Genomic DNA, 24,992 nt, shown 5'->3' on the forward strand with positions numbered 1-24,992 from the left:
GGCTCCCTAGCATGAAGCAGCTCTCTAGTTGAGATGACATAGTAGAAACAACAGTATGAGAGGCTGCATAGGCAGAAGGGGATTAAGGGGATATGAGGCCTTAATCATAAGGCCAATTATTCATAAAGACAATGTGGATTTGAAGTTTAAAGGTAGAAGACATGTCTGTCTGATGCAGATTGGAAACTTCATGGAGGTAAAAATTGAGTTACACTTTGAAGGTTAAATGCTCCTTGGAATTGTGAAAGTTTATTCTCTTTCCCTGTGGTAACAGTTCATATCATACACAATGTAATTTATGTAGCAAGGGCAGTACCTAGAGAACCTAGGAAGGAAAGGGAACCTGACACCTGGGAAAGCTCATGATGGGGCAAGAGGCTATTGAGTTCTATATGCAGAAATCAGCAAGAGGTCTGACGGTAGAAGAGTGGTGGTTCCAGGCAGTGTGGTGACTGCACTGAACTTTTTCTGATGCCTTTACTCTAGTGGCAAAGGTATACCCTGGGGAGGAGCAAGCTAAATGTGAAACAGAGTGGTCCAAGTGAATTGAATAACACGTTTTGGTTTAATGTTGCTCTGAGACCCTTAGAAAAAACAGACCACAGAAAAGGGAGAGTATTTCCATAGTGGTAAAGGAAGGTAAAGAGAAGGGGACAAAAGAGGATGAGATGGTTGGATGGCATCACCAAGTCAACGGACATGAGTTTGAGCAAACTCAGGGAGATAGTGAAGGACTTGGAAGCCTGGCGTGCTACAGTCTGTGGGGTCACAGTCAGACACGACTTAGCAACTGAACAACAGGAAAGGAAGGTAAACCCCAAGGGCTTGGAGCAGCAGGAGAGTAGGAGAGTGACAAGTAGTCTGAGGAGCTGAGGTGGAATAGCAGCAACAGTGTGAGCAGGCCTAGGATCTGGAGACTTCTTGAGTGATCAGATGACAAAGGGAACCTTAAGAAAGAGGCTTAGTTACCCAAATGAGAAGGCAGCTATAGCTTTAGCAATATTTGCCTGTTAATCTCATTTGTATCTATAAGGTAGTGAGGGAGCATTTAAGTTGTATATAAATTATTTCAGTAATACCTGCCCACACTCCCACCCTCCAATTCAAAGTCCTCCTCATCCCAGAATGATTATGGAGTCATCTTAAGCATTTAGATTTTCCACATGTAGACTAGAAAGATTGCACAGCCATTTCCTTGAGCTTTCGCCTTGGGACTTTATATGGTGCCCACCTCTGCCTGTATGGGTTAGGCAGCAATCTGCAGCCGGAGCCAGGAGTCAAGGGATCTGAAGTCTAGATTCAAAGACGTGTGAGTGTAGGTACTGGAGATACAGAAATGCACATACATGATCCCCGACCTCAAAGTTAGTCTACTGAGACACACAGTAAATAGGAAATCATGATGCAATGTAGTAAATGCTATGATGGGAACTGAATCTAATCCCGTCTCCCAGACACCAGAGATCTTCCTGGCGCCGCGACTTACTCAGCTAGTCACTGTTATCAGTCAGTTCCCAGCGCCCTATCTATAGAATTCCAGATGTCAAATTCCAGAAATCTATTTACCTTATCTCACTAAAGAGTGTAACAGTTTAGACTTAAACCTAGAAAGGAATAAGGATGAGTAAGGATTGGCAAGGAGAATACGTATGTTTGATTGCTGCTACTGCTACTGCTAAGTCACTTCAGTCGTATCCGACTGTGTGTGACCCCATGGACGGCAGCCCACCAGGCTCCCCCGTCCCTGGGATTCTCTAGGCAAGAACACTGGAGTGGGTTGCCATTTCCTTCTCCAATGCATTAAAGTGAAAAGTAAAAGTGAAGTTGCTCAGTCATGTCTGACTCTTAGCGACCCCATGGACTGCAGCCTACCAGGCTTCTCCGTCCATGGGATTTTCCAGGCAAGAGTACTGGAGTAGGGTGCCATTGCCTTCTCCGATGTTTGATTGCTGGCAGAGCTTAAATGAAATAACACAAACCAGTTTGAGAATACTTCAAATGTGTACATTTTAATAAGAACTATACTTTGATGGGGGCAGGAGAAGGGGACGACAGAGGATGAGATGGCTGGATGGCATCACTGACTCGATGGACGTGAGTCTCAGTGAACTCCGGGAGTTGGTGATGGACAGGGAGGCCTGGCGTGCTGCGATTCATGGGGTTGCAAAGAGTCGGACACGACTGAGCGACTGATCTGATCTGATCTGATACTTTGAAGTATATGTTAATGAAAACTGTAGTGGCGGGATATTATTGCTATTATAACTATTAAGTCAACACCTGGTAGAAATTCCAGAAAGTGTCCTGCCTTTTGAGAAACAGTAGCCATATAAACTAAGGGGAGTAAAACCTATCTTCTGGAGCCCAGAGCGGATTTCTTTTAAAAAGTGTTCTGGAGATCTCGGGGCACCCAGCACCAATACTCCTCTTCAATGCCTCGGTCTTTTCTGAAAACCAGAATGAACCCCGTCCAGCCTGGGAGTCTGTGACAGAGTAGGTTAGGATGCATTTGCCCAAACTGCCTTCCCCTTTCCGTACTCCGTTTGTAATGAATACCGCACTTTTTCTTCTTCACGGCATTCTGCTGTTTTAAATGGCTTCCCTGATAGCTCAGTTGGTTAAGAATCCGCCTGCAATGCAGGAGACCCTGGTTCGAGTCCGAGAGGCTACCCACTCCAGTTCCCTTGTGGCCCAGCTGGTAAAAGAATCAGCCCGCAATGCGGGAGACGTGGGTTCAATCCCTGGGTTGGAAAGATCCCCTGGGAAAGGGAAAGGCTACCCACTCCAGTATTCTGGCCTGGAAAATTCCATGAACTCTACAGTCCATAGGGTCGCAAAGAGTCGGATACGACTGAGCCACTTTCACTTCAGCGTAAGACCACATCCTCCCGCCTGCAAGCTACCTGCCACCGTGTTTCCCTGTCACAGAAGGGTGAGAAGGACGGCACCGGAAGTCAGACTGCGCTGAGCTTGGCTCCTGCCATTACCTCATTTCCGGGGGCTGGCCTGACACCGTCCCGCCCCCAGCCGGAAGTGTGTTCGGCTCCGGTTCCGGCTTTGCCCAGTCCCGCAGCCTTTGCTCTCGTTGGGGAGGGACTTCCTGTCTCGTGTGTCATAGTACCTCCAAAGTTAGGCTTGGCACCGAGGGCCTGTGTGTCAAGCGGTGTGTCGACGGATACGGCTGCAATTTAACTCGGGACTAGTGTAAAGATACTCTCCCATTCCTTCTTGCAGTTACCCTCGCTCATCCCCCACCGCACTTCGTGAGGCCTTGGCCTCCTAAGCGCCCAAGCGAGTGTCTGTCGACAGGTTCGGAGAGGGTCATGGAGGCGCGGCCGCCGGCCCCGCGGAGCTTCCTCTGCAGGTCGCTGAGACCTTTTCCTCGGGTCTTTGCTGCCGCAGCTGTGGCAGCCGATCCCAAGGCTCTTGTAGAGGACCAGGAACTGTCTTCCTTCGTCTCAGAACCCCAGTACCCGGAATCCGGATGGGACCGCCTCCGGGAGCTGTTTGTCAAAGAGTAAACGTGCCTTCGGTCTGTGGGGAGGGGCTACAAAGGAGGTGACCTGCAGCCTGGGTCATCTGGGGCGAAGGACCCCAGAGTGGTGTGATTTACTTTTGCGGGATTTGGAGTTTAATATAATGTACCTCAAGCTTGTATCCTAACATTGCTATTTGGTAGTTCTGTTGATTGACAGGCCGGTTTTCAGATGGAGAGGGTGAGACTAACTGAAAATAAGAACTTTTAGGAATGTTTAGGGAGTCTAAACATAGTCTTTAATATAATCCCCTGACTTTACAAATTAGAAGAATTAGAGTAAGCTATTTAGTGACCCTAGAACCAACATCTGGAGGACTCCAGTATTCTTATTCGTGTATCACTTGATCACAGATTCTGATGCTTCTTGAACAGTAGCCCTCTTCCCCGCCACAAAAATGGAGGTTGGAGAGAGAACACAGTTGTTAAAATTTTTACTCTGCCAAATAAGGAATGTATTAAAAAAATAGTAGCAACTGTTGTTGCAAAGATATTAGCTGGATTCACAAGTATGCTTCTGATGCTTCTTGAACAGTAGCCCTCCTTCCTGCCACAAAAATGAAGGTTGGAGAGAGAACACAGTTGTTAAAATTTTTACTCTGCCAAATAAGGAATGTATAAAAAAATAGTAGCAACTGTTGTTGCAAAGATATTAGCTGGATTCACAAGTAAAGCGGTGTCAGAATAAATGATAACCCTTTCAATTGAATTAACTTTAATGGAAAACTCAGGATAATTAATTTCATCATTTTTATTCCTCACCGGTGAAAAGTTTTCCCTTTTTATGAAGTACTTTACCATATACTGATGGACAGGGAGGCCTGCTGCTGCTGCTGCTGCTGCTAAGTCGCTTCAGTCGTGTCTGACTCTCTGCGACCCCATAGACGGCAGCCCACCAGGCTCCTCTGTCCCTGGGATTCTCCAGGCAAGAATACTGGAGTGGGTTGCCATTTCCTTCTCCAATGCATGAAAGTGAAAAGTGAAAGTGAAGTTGCTCAGTCGTGCCCGACTCTTAGCGACCCCATGGACTGGAGCCTACCAGGCTCCTCCGTCCATGGAATTTTCCAGGCAAGAGTACTGGAGTAGGGTGCCATTGCCTTCTCCGGATGGACAGGGAGGCCTGGCCTGCTGCAATTCATGGGGTGGCAAAGAGTCGGACACGACTGAGCGACTGAACTGAACTGAACTTCCCATATACTACACTGTAGTATCAACTGGTTAAATTAACATTGAAGCTTTATTATGTTGCTGAAATAGAGCAGGGGAGCCAGTAGAATTGTATTTAATTATTTTCTTTAGATTTCATCATCTTATTTTAAAGATAATGAGGCCGCCCTTCCATTGGTCGTTGCAAATTTATTTGAGATACTTGTGAACGATCCTATGTAGTACACAACAGAAAAGGTTTATTTTTGTTGATTTATTTATTTTTAATTGGAAATAGTTGCTTTACAATGTTGTGTTAGTTTCTGCCATACAGCAACATGAATCAGCCATAGGTTCCCTTCCTCTTGAACCTCCCCTTCCAACCTCCCACCCCATCCCGTGTGTGTAAGTTGTCACAGAGCACCAGGTTGAGCTCCCTGTGTTACACAGCAGCTTCCCATTAGCTATCTGTTCACTTTACATATGCTAATGTATATATTTCAATTCTTTATATACATTATATATAATGTATGTATATCAATTCTTCCCACCCTCACCTGCCCCTGCTGTGTCTGTAAGTCTGTTCTCTCTGTCTGAATCTCTATTCCTGACCTACAAATAGGTTCATCAGTACCATTTTTCTAGATTCCATGTATATGCATTAATGTATGATACTCGTTTTTGTGACTTAACTTCACTCTGTATAACAGGCTCTAAGTTCATCCACCTCACTAGAACTGACTCAAATTCATTTGAAAAAGGTTATTTTGATCAGCTTTATAAACCACAGAATGTTGGAGCTGAAGGAAACTTGAAAGATAATTTAATATAACTTTCATTGTCCCCTCCATGTCATGGGTGAGGAAACCAAGGTTCAGAATGATTGTGATCTACCTGTAGGTCACTTAGCAGTGGATGACAGAACCAGAACTACAACCCCATTGTTGCTACTTACAGTCTAGGTCCTTTCCACCACTTTTCCCTGTTTGTTTACCATTCATTAGTTCTTAGGCCCAGTCATGTAACTTCATAGAGTGTCTGTTGATATTATGAAGAAAAAATATTGCTATGTCATGGAATTTTTCAGAGGATGAAAAAGAGGATATTGTATGCATTTCCTGGCTTGTTAAATCTTAAGCTCTTTTTTCATTTTCTCTTTTCCGAGTTCTCCCACTTTTTGTGTAAATGTTTTTGGTTTGGTTCATTATATAAGATAAAATATAAAGTTTAGATTATAGCAGTTTTTCCTATTGATATAAGAATTCGTTTCTTAAGAAATTTTATTTAGGTTTCTCTCTTGTATATGTGGGAACTATAAGAACTCACTGATTCTGATTTCAGAAATGTGGTTGTTAGAATTAGATAAATTATATAGAATTAGAATTAGATAAACACTTGTACAGTCTCAGAAGAAAACAAGTTAGTAGTTTGTAAAAAAATAATATTCAGTAGTTTACTTACATAGGAGGGCCATTACTTCTAGTAACTAAACACTTACAAACTTAGCTGTTTGTTAGAGCAATTTCCAGAGGACATCTTGGAAGCTGCAACATAGCTTCTAGTTTCTAATGCTTTTGAGATTAATAGATTGAATGAAATGGTAGCTTTTCCGTTTATTTTAGGTTGGTCTGTGCTGCCCACTGCATCATGAGCTTTCTCATTCAGTGGTCTTCAATAGATAGTACAGGCCCATCTGAGCATGACATAAAAATTAAATATTCAGAAAGATAAAATTTGGGTTTTTTTATGTATAGGTATTCATTCTTGCATACATTGTCCTAAAATCTCATAAGTTTTTATAATTTCCAAAAGTTATCTAAAAATTCAAAAAGGTAATTGTTAATTCTGCATCCAGTTTACCAATTCTTTCTGTTTCCAGGGATATAGTATAGCTATAAGAGTCATCAAATAAAATAACCCTTTAAAAAACCTTTTTATTGCAGTATAAATAAAATATGCACCTAGAAAAATGTGCATAAGTATACCTGTCAGTGACTTTTCACTAAACATAGGTCTGTATCCAGCCCTAAGAGACTGTTAATAGTGTCCCAGAAGCTCCCCCTTGTGCCCCTTCTCTGTCACTGCCTTCCCAAGAATAACTACTAATCTAACTTCTGACAGTTTGACTGAGATTTGAGCTACTTGTAATATAATTATTTAATTCATCAGAAGATTTAATTGGTTCTGCCCATCATGAAAATTTAAGTCCTGTTTAGCATTTGGGACGATTCTGATCAAACTGTCTTTTGGAGAGCAGTATCCATAAACTAATCCCAAACAACATTGTCTTTTTGATGTTTTAGTGAACGGCAGAGAACTTCAAAAGAACTTCAGGACATTTACAAGGCAGCAATTTCAGCAGGCATCATCGGCTGGGCATATGGGGGAATACCAGCATTTATTCACGCTAAACAGCGCTACATTGAGCAGAGCCAAGCAGAAGTTTACCACAACCAGCTCGATGCTGTGGTACGTACTGGTGTTCTAATAGTGTTTGGGGGCATGCCAGTTTTAGCTGCTCACTTTATATTTAATCATCTAGTTAGGTAGTAGGGTTGAGAAGATTCAGGAAACAGTCTGTTCTCAGCAACAATGGAAGTGCTAATGCTAGCGTGCATACTCAAACTTTGTGAGACCACTTTTCTTACTAGAATCGATCACCACCATGGCTCTACTTTCTGAAATATATTTCTAATCTCCTGATAAATCATCAAGGCTCAGCTGTAGTGTATTTATCCTATTCACAAAGCCTGTATGCAGTACACTAGCTCACACTAAAATAATCATTAACATTTAGAGCTTTACAGTTTGTTGAGTGCTGACTCATTTGCTCTATCTTTCATCTGTACATCAGTTCTGTTGTCCTAGTGAGGAAGTTATGGCTCAGAATTTTTTGTTTTTTAAAATTTGTGTGTTTTTTTTTAAATTGTGTCAAGTTTTTAAAGTTGCAAAAGTAGTGCCAGTGTCCTGTAATGTCCAAGAGGGATTGGTTCCAGGACTCCTGTGGATACTAAAATCCACAAATGCTCGAGTCTTTTATTTAAAAAAAACCATAGTACCATACGTCCTTCATATCCATGGTTCCACTTCCTCAAGTTCCAAATCTGGGGATACAGAGAACTGACTGTACAAAGAATTCCTGTACACCTTTCAGTCAGATTCCCCAAATGTTAACATTTTACCACATTTGCTTTCTTATTATCTCTGTATAAGGCATGCTGTTATTTTTTTGTGAACTGCTTGGGAGTATGTTTTAGACATGGTGAGTGCTTCAGCATACATTTCCTAAAAAACAAAGACATTTTCTTACATAACCACAATATTATTATGCAGTTCAGGACATTAATACTGATAGAGTACTATTATCTTATCAATGGACTTTATTAAATTTTGCTTATTGTCCCACTAACGTTATTTTTAAAGTAAACAAGTTATTAAAATTTGTTTTTCTGGTCCAGGATCTAGTGTTGGATCAGATGTTGAATTTGCCTGTTGTGCCTCTCTAGTCAGTCTCCATTAATTTGGAACAGTTTTTCTATTGTTCTTTGACTTTCATGACCTCAGTATTTTTTAAGACTTGGGCCTTTATTTTGTATTGTAGAATGTCCCACAATTTGGACATTTGATGTTTTCTTGTGATTAAATTTCACTTAAGTGTGTTCACAGGAATACCCTACAATTGATACTATATCCTTCCCAGTAAGTAATGATAAGAAGCATGAGATACCTATTTGTCCCTCTACTGGGGATACTTTAATCACTTAGTTAAGATGTTCCCTGCCATGTTTATCCACTATAAAATTATTGAGTTTTTCCCTTTGTGGTTAATAAGTATCTTAGGAATACTTATTAGATACTTTGAGACTCTGCAAATATCCTATTTTTCATCAATTTTTCACCCCCTGGTTTCAGTGTTCAGTGCTGACTCTTTCCTAAAATAGTTATTACTGTGGTGGTAACCAAACAGCCATTTTGTAATTTTGTAATTCCATCGTCCGTGTATATTTATTGGTTAGTATTCTGCTGTAAGGAAGAGCTTTTATCTGTCCGTTTATCCATTTATAATTTATTCAGTGTGGACTTGTTGGCTTTTACGTTATTCTATGGTTTTATAATCCATTATTATCATCATTTATTTTGATACTTGGCGTCGATTTAGACTGTTGGAATCTCTTCAAGCTAGCTCCTGTGTCCTTTTGATGACGTCCACGTTAGTCTTTGAGCACATCTTTACTTCGGGGCGCAGCATGGTTTTTCTGGTTCATCTTTTCAAGCACCAGCCTTGTTTCTTTTAAAATGATATTTAAATGACTCAGGGAACTCAAACAGGGGCTCTGTGACAATCTAGAAGAGTGGGATGGGGAAGGAGGTTTGGGAGGGAGGGGACATGGGTGTACCTATGGCTAATTCTTGTTGATGTATGACAGAAAACCACAAAATTCTATAAAGCAATTATCCTTCAATTAAAAAAAATAAAGTGGCAAAAAGAAAATGGTATTTAAAAACCAAGATCTGGGGCTAGGCATGCTCATTGCTACTGAGGTATGATGGTGTCTAGGCAGATAGAGCTAGGAAATGTATGTGTGTGATTTATATACACTTTCATACATATATCTCTGTTTCTATATTTGTCTACCTATTTACTAAAAGCCATGAATTTGCGCTGATACCTTTCAGAGAGGTTTTGACTTGCCCAGTATCATATAGTAGTTAAGACTACATCTAGGGATTCTGTCACATTCTTTAAAAATCTAGGCTTTACCCTCACAATATTATGCCAGACTTGCTTCATGGTGGTTAATGAAAATGAGCGGTGGAAACAGACAACCTAACTTCCAATTCTGACTTTATTCTTTATTGGCTGAGTGATCTTGATTAGAAACTTCCTCTTTATGCCTTTTAACACCTGCTTGAAGAAAATGTTGTAAAGATTAAATGAGGTAATATGTTAGCAACTTTTACGTAGAAGGTGGTCAGTAAAGATTAGGTTTTTTTCCTTCCTTTCTTCCTCTCGTGCATATCTGTATTACTTTAATCCTTACCATTTATAGTTTACTCAGTGTTCCTTCTTTATTTTCTGTTTTTTCTTTTCCCCACAATTTCTTGAAAAAAAAAGCATGTCTAATACTTTTGGAAGGACTGAGGCTAAAGCTGAAACTCCAGTACTTTGGCCACCTCATGCGAAGAGTTGACTCATTGGAAAAGACTCTGATGCTGGGAGGGATTGGGGTCAGGAGGAGGAGGGGATGACAGAGGATGAGATGGCTGGATGGCATCACTGACTCGACGGACATGAGTTTGCATGAACTCCGGGAGTTGGTGATGGACATGGAGGCCTGGCGTGCTGCAATTCATGGGGTCACAAAGAGTCGGACATGACTGAGCGACTAAACTGAACTGAACTGAATACTGATTTTATATCTGTCATAGTATTTGTCATTTAGATTCTTAGTTGCTATTTAATTGATGAATTACTTGGTTGACACTGCATTTCTTATTTCCTTTTATACCCTATGATAGAATAGAGTGCACATGGTACATTTGCTTAAGTTTCAGTAATTGCAGAATGATATTTCTAGAGATTTTCTATTGTTTCTATCTATTTAGGTGTTCCTACCTATTTCCTAGTTGACATTCCTCCACCACAGTTTTAGAATAAAGAAAGTATCAAGGTGTCTTGGAACCTCACAGCCTTTTTATTAACTTTAGCAATCTGCCCATCGTGCTGCTACACGAGGCTTCATCCGGTATGGCTGGCGCTGGAGTTGGAGAACGGCCATGTTTGTGACTATATTCAAGTAAGTTCTCTGAATCTCATAAAGGATTTTAGGTATTCTTTTAGGAGCACATTGTTTTAACAAATGGAATTATAAAATCTAAACACCTATATAAAAGTGATCTATGATACCTTTTTCTTAAGAACTGTTACCTATTTATGCAAAAGATTCGTCCAGCTGTAGTTTTGTGTCAATGGATGATGGTCTGCCAGGCTTCTCTGGTGGCACAGTGGTAGAGATTCTGCCTGCTGTTGCCGGAGATGTGGGTTTGATCCTTGGGTTGGGAAAATTCCCCTGGAGGAGGAGGAAGCAACCCATTGCAGTATTCTTACCTGGAAAACTCCATGGACAGAAGGAGCCTGGAGAGGTAGTCTGCTGCTGCTGCTAAGTAGCTTCAGTTGTGTCCGACTCTGTGCGACCCCATAGATGGCAGCCCACCAGGCTCCCCCGTCCGTGGGATTCTCCAGGCAAGAACACTGGAGTGGGTTGCCATTTCCTTCTCCAATGCAGGAAAGTGAAAAGTGAAAGTGAAGTCGCTCAGTCGTATCCGACTCTGAGCGACCCCACGGACTGCAGCCTACCAGGCTCCTCCATCCATGGGATTTTCCGGGCAAGAGTACTGGAGTGGGGTGCCATTGGCTTTCTATGGGGTTGCAAAGTGTTAGACATGACTGAGCACCTTGCACAACTGAGCACGCGTGCACATGAAGGCCTGCCAGCTAGTATCAAAATAGATACAGGGTTGCTAAATGAGAGGAATTCTGCAGAACTTTACTTTACTTTTCTGTTGCTTACTGGCATATTATACCAATCTGAAACACACTCACTGAAGGAGCCTGCTGGAACCAGGGATTGACATAGTAGGCTCGTCTAAACTAACACGTATCACTTTAGTGAAAAAGTTAAAGTCAAGAAGGTAATTGAGATATGCTTTAAATTTTGTTTTCTTCTTCATAGTACAGTGAACACTGGTCTAAATGTTTACCGAAATAAAAATGCCTTAAGCCATTTTGTCATTGCAGGAGGTAAGACATTTTTGTTCATATTTCAATCTCAAATGTGGTTTAGGAAACATGTAAGGACTTATAAGTCATGGCTACTGAATTCTTTGGTTGGCTTCTCATCATATCTCATTTAACATTAATGCAAGATATATGGAAAATATGCTTGGTCTTTGGTATACTTAGTGAACAAAAACAGAAAAAAGTCTTTGCCTTCATGGAGTTTTATCATCTAATGTGTATGGGATAAAACAGGTTGCTATGATAAAAAATAGGTGGGGAGGTAAGATCTAATGTGGACAGACTGATTTCTAAGGAAGTGACATTTAAGCTGATAGCTGAAGAATGGAAAAGAGCAGGCCTTGCAGAGAAGAGTCGCCTAAGCAGGGGTAACATCAAGGGTGAAGGCTCTAAGGTTTCTCAAATGTAGGATAATATGACTGCAACACAGTGAATGCGGGGGAGTGGCTTGAGAGAATTGTGAGGTGAAGTAGAGAGGAGCCAGATTTTTTATGATACGAAATTAGATTTTGTTTTAAAATGCTCTGCCTCTGGTAGACATGCCCTCTTTAAAATGAACATTTTTAAAAAGTGTTGAATATTTTCATTACATTTCTAGTACAAATCCAGTATATCTACCGAAATGTAAATGAAGTTAACTGCCATTTAGATGCAAACATTTACTAATTCATGTATATTCCCTCACATAAGAAAAATGCATATACTTCACATAACAGCTTTTTACTTTTTGTTTGGAAATAACTTCAGGCTTATAGAAAGTTGCAAAAATAAAAGTAATACAGGAGCACCATGAGCAGTATCCTTTAGTACAAAGATTCTGTTATTGTTAAGAGCTTTTTTAAGCTCCCCACCCCATGCCTATCCTGTTTCTATTTTTTTCCCCATCAATTTGCCATGAAGTGATGGAACCAGATGCCATGATCTTAGTTTTTGAATGTTGAGTTTTAAGCCAGTTTTTTCACTCTCCTCTTTGACCTTCATCAAGAGGCTCTTTAGTTCCTCTTCACTTTGTGCCATTAGGCTGAAGTGACAGACTTTATTTTCTTGGGCTCCCAAAATTACTGCAGATGGTGACTGCAGCCATGAAATTGAAAGACGCTTGCTCCTTGGAAGAAAAGCTATAACAAAACTGGACAGTGTATTGAAAAGAAGCAGCATCACTTTGCCAGCAAAGGTCTGTGTAGTCAAAGCTGTGGTTTTTTCCAGTAGTCGTGTATGGATATGAGAGTTGGACAATAAAGAAGGCTGAGCGCCGAAGAATTGATGCTTTTGAACTGTGGTGCTGGAGAGGACTCTTCAGAGTCTCTTGGACGGCAGGGAGAGCAAATCAGTCAATCCTAAAGTTAATCAGTCCTAAATATTCATTGGAAGGACTGATGCTGAAGCTGAAGCTCCAGTATTTTGGCCACCTGATGTGAAGAGCCAACTCATTGGAAAAGACCCTGATGCTGGGAAAGATTGAAGGCAGGAGGAGAAGGGGACAACAGACTATGAGATGGTTGGATGGCATCACGATTCAGTGAACATGAGTTTGAACAAACTCCGGGAGATAGTGAAGAACATGGTGTGCTGCAGTCCATGGAGTTGCAAAGAGCTGGACATGACTGAGCGACTGAATAACAACAACCACCCACCTCTGGCTGCAAAGCATGTGGAATCTTAGTTACCTGACTAGAGACTGAACCCAGGCTATTGGCAGTGAAAGTGCAGAGACCTATGCCCTAGACCGCCAGGGAATTCCCAGTTATTAACATTTTAGCCCGTTTGCTTTATCACATATGCTCTTTGTTTTAGGTGCACTCTCTCTTTTTCTGTTAATACACAGGCAAACACACATATACATAATTTGAGCTTAACATTTTAATGAAAACATTTAAAAACATGAAATGAGAAATAGGTATTAATAGCATTGGAGCAGCTAGAACTTGCCCTGTTTTAACTTGTGAAAAATTTTACATGGATATTCTATAGTGCCTATATCCAAAGAAAACTCTTGTGTTTCTGCCCTCACTTGCTCCTGTCTACTCCTGCTATATGTTTTTTGTCGTCTACTCTGTTAAATTCCAAAACTGGAAATCAATTAATGATGTGGTTCTGCCCTTTATGTCCCCTTTCCGAACTTCTCATTCTGTCAGTCTTATTTCTTAAATATTTGGACTCGCTCACCTCCTCTTTTCCCACTGCTACTGCAGGTTTTCGCTGTTTTTCATCTGGGTTTGCTTCAAACCTCTACTGTTATCTGACTTTTTTTGAAACATGAGTATGATTTTAGCACTTTTCTGCTTCAGATTCTTCCTTAGTTTCCCATCACACTAAGGTCGATTTTTTTTTTTTTAAGGTCGATTCTTGACCTGACCTCCACGTACCACTCTTGCACGAGCCTTATAATCTACTTTGATTTCTCAAACCCAGCATATTCTTGCATTACAAGAATTCTTGCTTGAATCCACCTTTCCACTCCCATAACTAATTTTATTCAGCTCCATACTTAACACATGTCTTTCAAGGTTGAGTTCATCTGTCTGCTTCGGCTTCCTCAGAGGGTTCTCCTAGCTCCCAGTTTCCTATCTTGCGTATCTTTCCCCTGTGTTCTCATAATTCACTGTGAACAGTTTTATCAAAGCATTTATAACACTGTGTTGTAGCAGCTTACTTGTTTTTGCTTCCCTACTAGACAACTCCCTGAAATTCAGAGAAAGTGTTTGTCTTTTATGTCACAATTGTTTGATATATAGCAGGGTAGAGTAAAGGTTTCTCGATTGAATGTAAATATTATTAAAATAAGAATAGAAAAATATGTATGATAGAAAATATATTTTTATCTCAAACCAGCAACCAACATTAAAATAAATAATATAACACTAAAATTAAAAAAAAAAATTATCCTGAAGTTGGAATCAGGTAAGGACATCTTCCCTCACCACTATTAGTTGGTATTTGTTTGAACACTTATAAAAGTATTTTCAATAACCAGAGAGCTTGGCAAATCCTTTCCTCCAAAAGTAATAATAAAATTGGACAAAATTATCAAAAACAACCCCTTAAAGATCCTGGAACTGAGCAAGGGCACATAACAAATTGAGAAGCATTTATTTAAGAATTTCTACTAAATCTTGGTAAGAACAATGGGAGTCTGTAGTGTTTCAGCCTGAGGCTGCTCCCACCTAATGCCCAGCTCCATGATACAGAAGTTCCACAAGTGCAGGGCAGGCTGAGAAGACCAATACTAAAGTTGGAGATGACTGACTTGATTAGGAGCAGAGCACAGAAAATTGTATGCCTAAGGGTGTTGCTGAAAACAATAGCAAACACTTAGGAAAGAACAACAGCACACAGCTAACGGGAGGTTTTGGTGGTATTTGGGGCAAGCGGTCAATTAGTGGATGAGGTAGAATTCTACCAAAGACATCCAGAGAACCAGAAAGCCAACGGAGACTTCATTAAGAACCTACTAATCCCCAGAACTCCGGAAAGTTACCTGTCTGTGTAAGCACACTCAGGAGAGACTGGTAAGGGCTCTAGCAAGCTGCTTATCTGCTTTATTGTGAGGCCTCATGAACACAGAAAGTAAAAGCCAGAAGATTTATAAACTGCCTAAACCTTGAGTGCGTTCTTCAAGCCACAGACAGATCCACTGACAAAAGGTGACAGCCTTACTGGCTTAAAATGTGTACTGGCTGGCTGCCAAGCTAGTGTGATTCCTAGGAAGCCAGAAATAAAAGTAAAAACTGAACAGAGACCTCTACTGGCTGCACTCTACTAAACAAGAAGACTAAGACTCCACAGACTTGGTCCAGGCAAATCACTATAGCAAAGAACCACAGCCATGCCCCTATAGGAAGATACTCCAGCTCCAAGTAGCAGACAGAAGACTTCAAGCGTTTACAATAATTAAAATGCGATGATAGTTATCAAACAATATATCACTAAAGATAGAAATTATTTTTAAGAATCAAATGAATATTCTGGAGTTGATAAATACAGTAATGGAAATTAAAAATTCACTGGAGAGAAGGCCCTCAACAGCCAGTTTGAGAGAGCATGGGAGAATCAATGAACTTGAAGATAGATTGATATAGGTTATCTTTTATGAAGGACAGAATTTTAAAAAATGAAGACAAATAAATAGAGCCTCAGAGATCTGTGAGACACAATCAGTTCAGTTCAGTCCAGTCGGCCAGTCATGTCCGACTCTGCTATCCCAAGAACAGCAGCACGCCAGGGTTCCCTGTCCTTCACCAACTCCCGGAGTCTACCCAAACCCATGTCCATCGAGTTGGCGATGCCATCCAGCCATCTCATCCTCTCGTCCCCTTCTCCTCCTGCCCCCAATCCTTCCCAGCATTAGGGTCTTTTCCAAGAATATGAATAATGGAGAGGAAAGGAAAAAAAGGGAAGAAAAAGAATTTTAAGAAATTATGGCCACAGACTTCCCAAATTTGATGAAAAACATTAATCTACACATCCAAGAATCTCAACCAACTCCAGGAAGAATAAATGTGAAAAGATTCACACCTAGACACATAATAGTACACTGTTCAAAGATAGAGAAAAATCATGAAATAGAAAAGTTAAAAAATGAATATATTATACTTAAATAAGAAATATAAACCTCAGATGTTAATGTTTAAACATGTTACCACCTGAAATGGCATTTATTGTTTTGTGCATAGTGAAAGAGGAAAATGAATGGACATCTTGGGTGTACGGTGTCGGTGGTGAGGAAAAAGGACCTATGCTCCAGCCACCAGGTGGCAGTGTCGGCCAACTGCCCACTTGCAGGTCTGCTGGAGAGGTGACGCTAAGCAGCACAGAGCCGGTGAGGCTGAGGGCGTCCCTGGTGGCATGGCCTTTCTACTGTAGGAGGCATGGGTTCTATCCCTGGTTGGGGAACTAAGATTCCACATGCCGGGCAGCATGTCCAAAAAAAAAGAAAGAGCGAAGCTGGGGGAAGACATGACCTGCAAGTGGCTAGTGAAGATTTTTATTGTTTATTTGGAGAAAACTTTCCTTAAATCAGGAAGAACTAAAAGAGGTAGAAGTGAAGAAATAACAGATTTTTAAGGTGAGGTTGGCAAAAAAGCAGAATGAGAAGAAGCTGGGTCCATAGAACCGACTGAGCAGTTCTGTTTAAGGGACCTTTCTGCCTTTGAACTTGCAGAGTGGATGAGAAGCTGGCCGTATGGGAAGTCTAGGTTGTGGTGATATATTGATGTTGGGTTCAAAAAGCTTACTTGGAGATTTATGTCCTTATAGAAGGAACATGTTCAAATGGAACTCTGGTGTTTAAAAATGATTTGATACTGCTTTTTGTTTCTTTTAAAATAGCTGTCACAGGAAGTCTTTTTAGAATAAACTTAGGCCTGCATGGCCTAGTAGCTGGTGGCATAATTGGAGCCTTGCTGGGGTAGGTATTAACATATTTTGACTCTAATATAACATTAATTAATTCATTAATGCCTTGCCTGTTAAAAATCTGAATCATTTCTAAAGAACAAATTTAATCCTTAGAGGATTTAATCCCATGAAAGATCTCTAGTCTTGTATTGAGCTTCCCTGGTGGCTCAGTCAGTAAAAAATCTGCCTGCCGTGCAAGAGACCAGGGTTCAATCCCTGTGTTGGAAAGATCCCTTTGAGGAGGGCATGGCAACCCATTCCAGTATTCTTGCCTGGAGAATCCCCATGGACAGAGGAGCCTGGTGGGCTGCAGTTCTTGGAATCACAAAAGAGTTGGACATGACTGAGCGACTAAGCACAGCACAGCACAGTCTTGTATTGGTAGTAGCTTTGATTGTCCAGTTCTGATTGTATCCCAGTTGTTGATTTTACTTCTGGTCTTCACTGGGTAAAAACTGTTTAAATATCATTAACACCTGAAACTGAGGTTTGAACAAAGACACTTATAAAGAGTAAGAAAAAGGAATAAGAAATGGCTAACAAGCACATTAAAAAAAAATGAGGTTAGGTTTGTTTATTTAGTTTAATAAATTTTAAGACTTTTCTTCTCCAACTTTTTACTTTGAAACATTTCAAACCTGTAGAAAAGTTGAGGTAATTAGTATGTTGAACACCCATATAAGCTTCACTTAGATTCACCAGTTGTTCACATTTTTCCATATTTGTTTTCTCTTTCTCAGTATTTGTGTGGGACATGTGTATATTTCTTTTTGTTTGAACCATTTGAAATATTTGAGACCTCACAATTCTTCAGCCCTAAATACGTCAGCATGCATTTCCGAGGAGAAAGAATATTCTCCAATGATTTCACAGTACAATTATCACAATAAATGATTTACCATTGATTCAATACTATTTAAGATAAAGTCCATATTCAGGATTCCTGTTATTACAGTAATGCTCTGTGTGTGTGTGTGTGTGTGTGTGTGTGTATAATATATAATTTTGTAGAATCCAGGATTAAATTGTATTTTGTTATTATATCTCTTTAGGTTCCTTTAAGCTAGACTAGTTCCACGCCTGTTTTTCCCCCAGAATATTTCTCAGTTTTGTTTGATTATCCCCTCATGATTAGATTTAGGTTTAACGTTTTCATCAAGATTACAACATAGGCGAAGTTGTGTCCTTCTCAGTGTGTGTCAAGAGGCATATTATGTCACCCCTTGTAAGTGAAGTAACTTGATATATTAGTTTTCTGTTGCTGTGTAACAGATTAACCACACACTAAGAAGCTTCACTACCCATTTATTATATCACTTTCCTGTAGGTCAGAAGTCTGGATGGGCTCAGATGGGTTCTCTTCTTAGTATTTCACAAGGCTAAAATCAAGGTGTTGGTCAGGCAGGCTCTTACCTGGAGGCTCTGTGGGAAGAATTTGTTTCCATAAAATTCAGATTGTTGACAGAACCTTGTGGCTGTAGGTCTGAATTCCCTGTTTCCTGGGTGGCTATCAGGGACCACCTTGTTCCTAGAGGCATCCACATTCCTTCTCCATGCCCTCTCCATGTTCAAACCAACAGCCAGCATGTTGAATCCTTCTCATACTTTGAATCTCTCTGACTTCCATTCTGCCACCAACTGGAAAAAACTCTGTATTCAGATGGTTCACACAGGTAATCTCCTTTTTGATTAACTCATTCAACTGATCAGTAACCTAAGTTACATCTGCAAAATCCACTTTGCTACATAACATAATTTAATCATGGGCATAATTTCTCATCATATATTCATATTTGAGAAATTATGGTAGGAAATTTGGGGGGACCATTTTAGAATTCTGCCTAGCACATTTGGTATCTACTAAATTTCGCCACTGCAAAGTTATCTTTTTCCATTGTGTTTAATAAGTAATCTGTGGGATGAGGTAGTGTGAATTATCTACCCTCCAGCCATCTTTTAGTGGTTTTAATGATCCATTGATAATCCCTAATGTAATCAGTTATTATTTAATATAAAACTGGTTACAAAATGTTGATTTGCTAGTTTTGTCATTTCTTCTGTCTTTACTGTCTTTATTAGTTGGCATTCACCTGAATAGAAAGAAGAGTTCTCCCTCGCCTTCCAAATTTGTGTTAAAATTCATCATGTGATGATCTGTTGCTGACATTTTTGTTTTCTTGTTAATATACCAACTTGGTTTGAAGGGGAAAATTGTTGAAATTAGCTGCAAAAATATGTTTTTATTGTGGTTAAAAAACACACATAACATAAAAATCACCATCTTAACCACTTTTAAGTGTACAGTTCAGTAGTGTTAACTGTATTCACGTTGTTGTGCAACAGGCCTCTAGAACGTCTTTGTCTTGCAGACCTGAAACTCCGTACCCATTAAACACTGTGCTCCCTTCCCCCATCCCCACACAGCCTTTGGCAACCACCTTTCTACTTCCTGTTTCTGTGATTTTGGCTACTCTGAGTAATGCATATTAGTGAAATCATGTATTTTTCCTTTAGTAACTGGCATATTTCGCTAAGCATAGTGTCCTCTAGTTTCATCCATGTGACAGGACCTTCCTTTTTGGGACAGTATAACATTCCATTGTATATACAGTTCCATATTTTGTTTATCCATTCATCATCAACAAACATTTCCACATAGCAAAAATAATTTTTTAAATGTGGTTACAATGTTAAGTAAAGAATTTAAGTTGTATCAGAGTCAAAAACTCCCTTCTCTTTGAAAATATGAACAAAACCCTCATCATTACTGTGATAATTGTTATGTAAGTCATTTTCTCAGTGAGTAACTATTGGCATTCTGGGTGAGACAGTTGTGCCAGACTCTTGAATTTTAGGATATTTTGGCAGCTGCAACACCTAAAGCCAGTAGCATCCTTCTCCCAACCAAAAGTACCCTTCACATTTCTTGCCCCTTACAGGGTCTGGTACCATTCCTGGTATGAATTTCCTTTCTGAGAAACCTTCAATATAAAGCTGCTAACTAGAACTTATAAATATATTTTTTACTAGTTTATTTATCTTTCATGATTAAAAAAAAAAATAGCCAATTTATAGACCTGTTGTTTTTATACCAGTTAAATTTAGGATGTTGCAGTGATTGTTTTTCCCGTTGTTTGGACCAGGAAGGAAATTATCTTAATATTTTTTATCTGACAAGGATGCTTTAACTGTCAGACGTCCCTGCACCTGTCAGTGAGCCAGTGGTCTGGTTAGTGTTCCTCCTGCCTGAGCAGAGACTCTCATTCTGCATGGTCTCACGGCTCTTTCTTCTGAATGTCCCCTCTGCCTCCTCCTCAGCACTCCTATAGGAAGTCTGTTGATGGCACTTCAGATGTACTGTGGTGAAACAGTTCAGGAGAGAAAACAGAAGGATCGAAAAGCATTCCAGGAGCTGAAACTGGAAGAACGGTAAGGAGTGTGTTAAGACTGGATTGTTTGGGCTTTCGTGTCCCCAGACTGATGCTTTCTGAAACAGGTACTCTAAATTGCTGCTCAAGTCAAAGACTTTCTTTTTACTGAGTCTTTCACTTGGTACCCTACTTGGTCTTTAATATTTTTAATTAAGGAGAATGGAAAAAAGAAAGATACTAAATGAGAACCTTTCCTTAGACACTTTTTTTTAAGTTAAATGTTATAAATCTTATTTGGTTGCATATTTTTTCTTTTCCTATGTTTGTGACTGCATTGGAAATTATATAAAGGAAATGAAATGAATAGCAGTGAGTGAGTTTTACTTGGCTTTACTTAAAAGGTGATATCCTTGTTTACACGTATGTCTATGAACATTACATAGCATGTTAGGTCTCCACATTTAATTATTATACTTCTTGCTGTGGCTTCAATAGGTGTTAGGTGCATATAGTGGCTGTTCACAGACTAGATGCTACTGAGAAAGATGCAGACTATCGCTTGTTCATATAAGTCTCTCCCTGGGATCCAGTGATGGCCAACTTCCTGTTATTCTTTGTAAGATCATTGTAATAGTCTGCCGTCTAGCGCTTTGGTACAAATGATTCTCATGGTTCTGCTTCCTGCCTACTAAGATGACATCTGCTGCTGCTTCTTTGGTAGTCTGGTAGATAAGAAGTCTTCTTTTTCCCTTGGTTTTATTTGAAACTTCCATTTGTGCTATACACACACACACACTCACATAGACATACATGGAAATTCTTAATATCTATAGATCTGTTGTCTAAGGACTTAGGTACTATAGGAGAAAAAGCATTGATTTGGAGCCAGTGAAACCTTGAAAACAAATCTTAAATACCAGCTAGACTATTAATTCTATGAACACAGATGTTTTCCTTAACTTCAAGCCATAAGTTTTCTCAGCTGTTGTAAGGGCAGAATCACACCACAGTGATGTTTGTTTTATTCCTTCTTCTTCTGCATAGTAAGAGGGTGAGTGAGATATGAAGCTATTATAAAGCACTTAAAATTCTGAATGCCAGCTTAAAATTTGATATTATGGAGGGTTAAAAGCATAGAAGCATTAGCTTATTTCTAGTTCTTTAGGTGTCATGAGACTTCTTTTTTAAAAAAGAATCTTTGAGAAAGGAGTTGGAAAAGTAAGGAAAGTACATGATTATTTGAATCTGATATAGGAAGTTATAGAAGAATTAACAATAGGAAAAATATGAATAGTATTCCAGTCAGAAAAAGGAAGCCAGAAAAAGAAAGTTAGAGAAGTTGATCAGTTATTTAGAGAAGGAAAACCTCAAGAATGGGTGAAAAACTGGGTTTATAGAAATGAAAGAGTATTTTGGCAGAAGGAAATAGTGTCACTGTGTCAGTGTCAGAAGTGTTTAGGTTATTTATATGTATATAATATATATGTGGTATTTCTGAGGACAGTTAATAAATAGTTAAGAACTTTTAAAATGTATGCTTCTTTGCTTGAAAATAACTATAGTATAGAGAAATCAACAAAGTGAGAATCTAAAAAATTGCCTTAGTGAGCAGAAAATATAGAACACTGGCTATATTTTCCATAGAGACATAGAAATGATCAAATCTTCTTATGAAAGTCATAGGTGACCTTGATAATCACTTAAAGAAAGGAAGACACTAATACTTGACTTGGAAAAAGAACCAATCTCTTATTTGAAAATTAGATGTTTTAACTCCTAGTAAATATACATCTGTAGTGGTGTCCTGACTTCTCTGTATTGAGATTACCAATGTTATAACCTTTGTGCATGTCCTACAAGATCTGTCAACAGAGTTTAACAGAGTGGCAGGGGGTTTCACATCCCCCTAGGCCCTGGGGGCAAGAGCACAGACTGGTTCCAAGGCTCACACACAAGCTCAAGGTGTTTTAGCAACTGCAATTCACTGCTGGGAGAACTCTGGAATATCTTAAGGATCAGAGCTACTGCCCTGGCAATGTCCATTTTGGTAATGTGAGACTCCTACAAGGGGCTTGTAAGTGAAACAGGTTATGAGACAGAACAAAGTCTTGTACTTGAAGTGCAAGGAGAAGTATTTGCTCATAAGTTGTAGGAGAGAATAAGATAAATACTATCTTTCTTAGAAAAACTCTAAAAGCCAAAAAAATAGAACAGTACTTGCTATATCTTTCTTGTACTTTCATTACAGGAAAGCCAGACTACAATTTACTGAGCTCCTCCCTGAAGAAATTGAAAGTAATTTACAGAAAGATCAATCTAAGGATGATGCTCAGAAAATTGAAGCACTGCTAAATCTTCCTAGAAACCCTTCATCAACAGATAAACAAGACAAAGACTAAACATGCTCTGGACTTGAAATTCAGTGGAGAGTTGAAGAGAGCTATGTCACCATGTCTAAGCATGCCAGTTGCTTGGGCTGCTGACACATGTAAGCACTGGCATCTGTAGTGGCACAATGACTTGCTCTTGCTTTTTTTTAATCAAAAATTGGGCTCTTGTACTCTTCCTTAGATTTAAGTACATACTTGTATCTGCATTGATTGATCAATATAGATTTCCTTTCTCTGGATTTTACAGTAGTAAATTAAGATTTCGAAAAAGATTAAAGTTGAATTCTACAGGTTTTAAATTTATTCTTGTAGCCCTTTAAAAGAGTACTGTAGTGATCACTAGGAGAAGGAGAAGAAAGAACCAGGTAAGGCAGATGATCTGTGAAACCCCTGTACCCTTGGGTCCTAGAAACAGTAAGGACCTAAATGTGTAGTTGCGTTTGATTTTGTTTTAATACAAATCAGAGATGGTTTCTATGCCATTTGAAATAAAATAAAACTTAACAAAAAGGAAGTAGAGAAGAATTATTAAGAAATAGCCCAACCTTGTTCTCTCACTCAGTAATGCTGACAAGTATGTCTGCTGTAGTATACAAGAGCTGCTCAGAATACACTGTCTCTATGCTCCTGGAGTTTGCTGCCTGGGAAAGAAGCTGCCCTGCAGAGTATAACTTTTATTAAATGAGGGCAGAATGGTTGAACCAAGTGTACTGAAATGAGAAAACTGCTAGTGCTTTGCCTTGGGTGAGCGCCGAAGAATTGATGCTTTTGAACTGTGGTGTTGGAGAAGACTCTTGAGAGTCCCTTGGACTGCAAGGAGATCCAACCAGTCCATTCTGAAGGAGATCAGCCCTGGGATTTCTTTGGAAGGAATGATGCTAAAGCTGAAACTCCAGTACCTTGGCCACCTCATGTGAAGAGTTGACTCATTGGAAAAGACTCTGATGCTGGGAGGGATTGGGGGCAGGAGGAGAAGGGGACGACAGAGGATGAGATGGCTGGATGGCATCGCTGACTCGATGGACGTGAGTCTGAGTGAACTCCGGGAGTTGGTGATGGACAGGGAGGCTTGGTGTGCTGCGATTCATGGGGTCGCAAAGAGTCGGACACGACTGAGCGACTGATCTCTGATCTGTAGACCTCTTAGTTCCTACTCTGACAACACGGTTGTTCCCATGAGCAGTGTTTGTGAAGCAGCCTGTAGTAGTGGCTAAAGCTGTAGGCTCCGGAGGCAGACCACAGGCTTCGAATCTCAGCCCTGAGGCCTCCATGTGACTTAGAGCCAACCCATTTTACTTTAGGTCTCAAGTTTTCTCATCTGTTAAACAGTATGTATCTCAGAATAGATACTAAGTGAAATGATGTGTGTAAGACATAGCACAGTACTGTGGCACACAGGACATTGTCTAACAACAGATATTAGCAGTTAAAAGGATATGAGAACCTCTGCACCAGCATAATCATCCCATTCATAAATTGCCGACAAATTGGCAGTTTATTGTTTTATTCATGCCCATGTATAGATTAAATCCTCCAAATGGAAATTATAAAATTAGATGGTTGGTTTTAAAATAATTTTATTAATAAAGTAAAATATAACTCCTTTAACACATTTATTAAATGTAATAAGCAATAATTTACTATAACTTATTTAAAGTACAAATAAGCTGTCTCTTAGGTTTGTACTGACTCTTACTTTTTTTTAATCATGTCCAAGGATTATGACTCTTAATGAAGCAATTCCTGGGCTTTTTTTTTTTTATTATTGTTTATCTTCTTTAAATTCTCGTAAGTCTACTACCTTTATTTTCTTCTGTAATTTTGTTCTGTAAGCAACCATTTAAAAGTGTATCCCTGTTTCTCAGACTGTATAGAATAATCTGATCTTTAAAGCTACTGAAATGAAACGCTTTAAATCTTGCCACATTTGAGAAACTTGGTCAAACTCTTGCTGTCCAACTCCAGATTTTCAAATGAGAATGTCTAATTGACCAGGTCCACTCCTGGTTCAGTGAGCATGGAAGGCAATTTCAGAGAAAGAGAAGTCATAAGTTAAGTCATGTAAGAACAGCAGTTGGCCACTTCTTTCTTTTCAATTCTCTGATGTCAGGGGGATCCAGAAATACCGCAGAGAAAAAGCCACTTTAGGGATCTGAGGAAGCCCCATGGAATGCTATTTTCATTACATCAATCAATTTCTGCTAAAGACAGCTTACTCTTTAGTACATACACAATGAAACTATCTCATTTTAAATGAGAACCTTCTCATAAAGATTTTACAAATGAGATTAAACTAGCATAAAGCCATTTAAGGAGAGTATCAGTCCAATGTGAACCAAACATTACCACTCTCC

General features: G+C 39.6%; 1 protein-coding gene across 4 annotated transcripts; it reads left to right on the plus strand.

Moving 5' to 3' along the window:
- Positions 1-3,055: 3,055 nt before the first annotated feature.
- TIMMDC1 (translocase of inner mitochondrial membrane domain containing 1) lies at positions 3,056-24,559 on the plus strand. 4 transcript variants are annotated; one of them, XR_003508731.1, is made up of 8 exons: positions 3,056-3,517; positions 6,985-7,150; positions 10,391-10,479; positions 11,416-11,483; positions 16,154-16,299; positions 16,809-16,887; positions 20,196-20,306; positions 22,497-23,152. XR_003508731.1 is itself a non-coding variant. In XM_027527488.1 (7 exons), the coding sequence occupies exons 1-7, from the start codon at positions 3,324-3,326 to the stop codon at positions 22,645-22,647; spliced, it is 858 nt and encodes a 285-aa protein (XP_027383289.1). In that variant the 5' UTR covers positions 3,066-3,323; the 3' UTR covers positions 22,648-24,559. The 4 variants fall into 4 exon arrangements, 3 of the variants coding, with proteins under 3 accessions (XP_027383365.1, XP_027383289.1, XP_027383437.1); XM_027527488.1 differs by lacking the exon at positions 16,154-16,299 and having other exon boundaries at positions 3,066-3,517; positions 22,497-24,559; XM_027527636.1 differs by lacking the exon at positions 16,154-16,299 and having other exon boundaries at positions 3,067-3,364.
- The last annotated feature ends 433 nt before the right edge of the window (positions 24,560-24,992 follow it).

Source organism: Bos indicus x Bos taurus, chromosome 1 (assembly GCF_003369695.1).
Source record: "Bos indicus x Bos taurus breed Angus x Brahman F1 hybrid chromosome 1, Bos_hybrid_MaternalHap_v2.0, whole genome shotgun sequence".
Lineage (NCBI taxonomy): Eukaryota > Metazoa > Chordata > Mammalia > Artiodactyla > Bovidae > Bos > Bos indicus x Bos taurus.

What these genes read in the sequence shown, in the direction of transcription:
- TIMMDC1 (XM_027527488.1), top strand. Translation starts at nt 3,324, where the DNA reads ATGGAGGCGCGGCCGCCGGCCCCGCGGAGCTTCCTCTGCAGGTCGCTG. An exon ending in ATGTTTGTGACTATATTCAA is followed by an intron (nt 10,480 to 11,415) that starts GTAAGTTCTCTG and finishes TCTTCTTCATAG; the next exon opens with TACAGTGAACACTGGTCTAA. An exon ending in CCATTTTGTCATTGCAGGAG is followed by an intron (nt 11,484 to 16,808) that starts GTAAGACATTTT and finishes CTTTTAAAATAG; the next exon opens with CTGTCACAGGAAGTCTTTTT.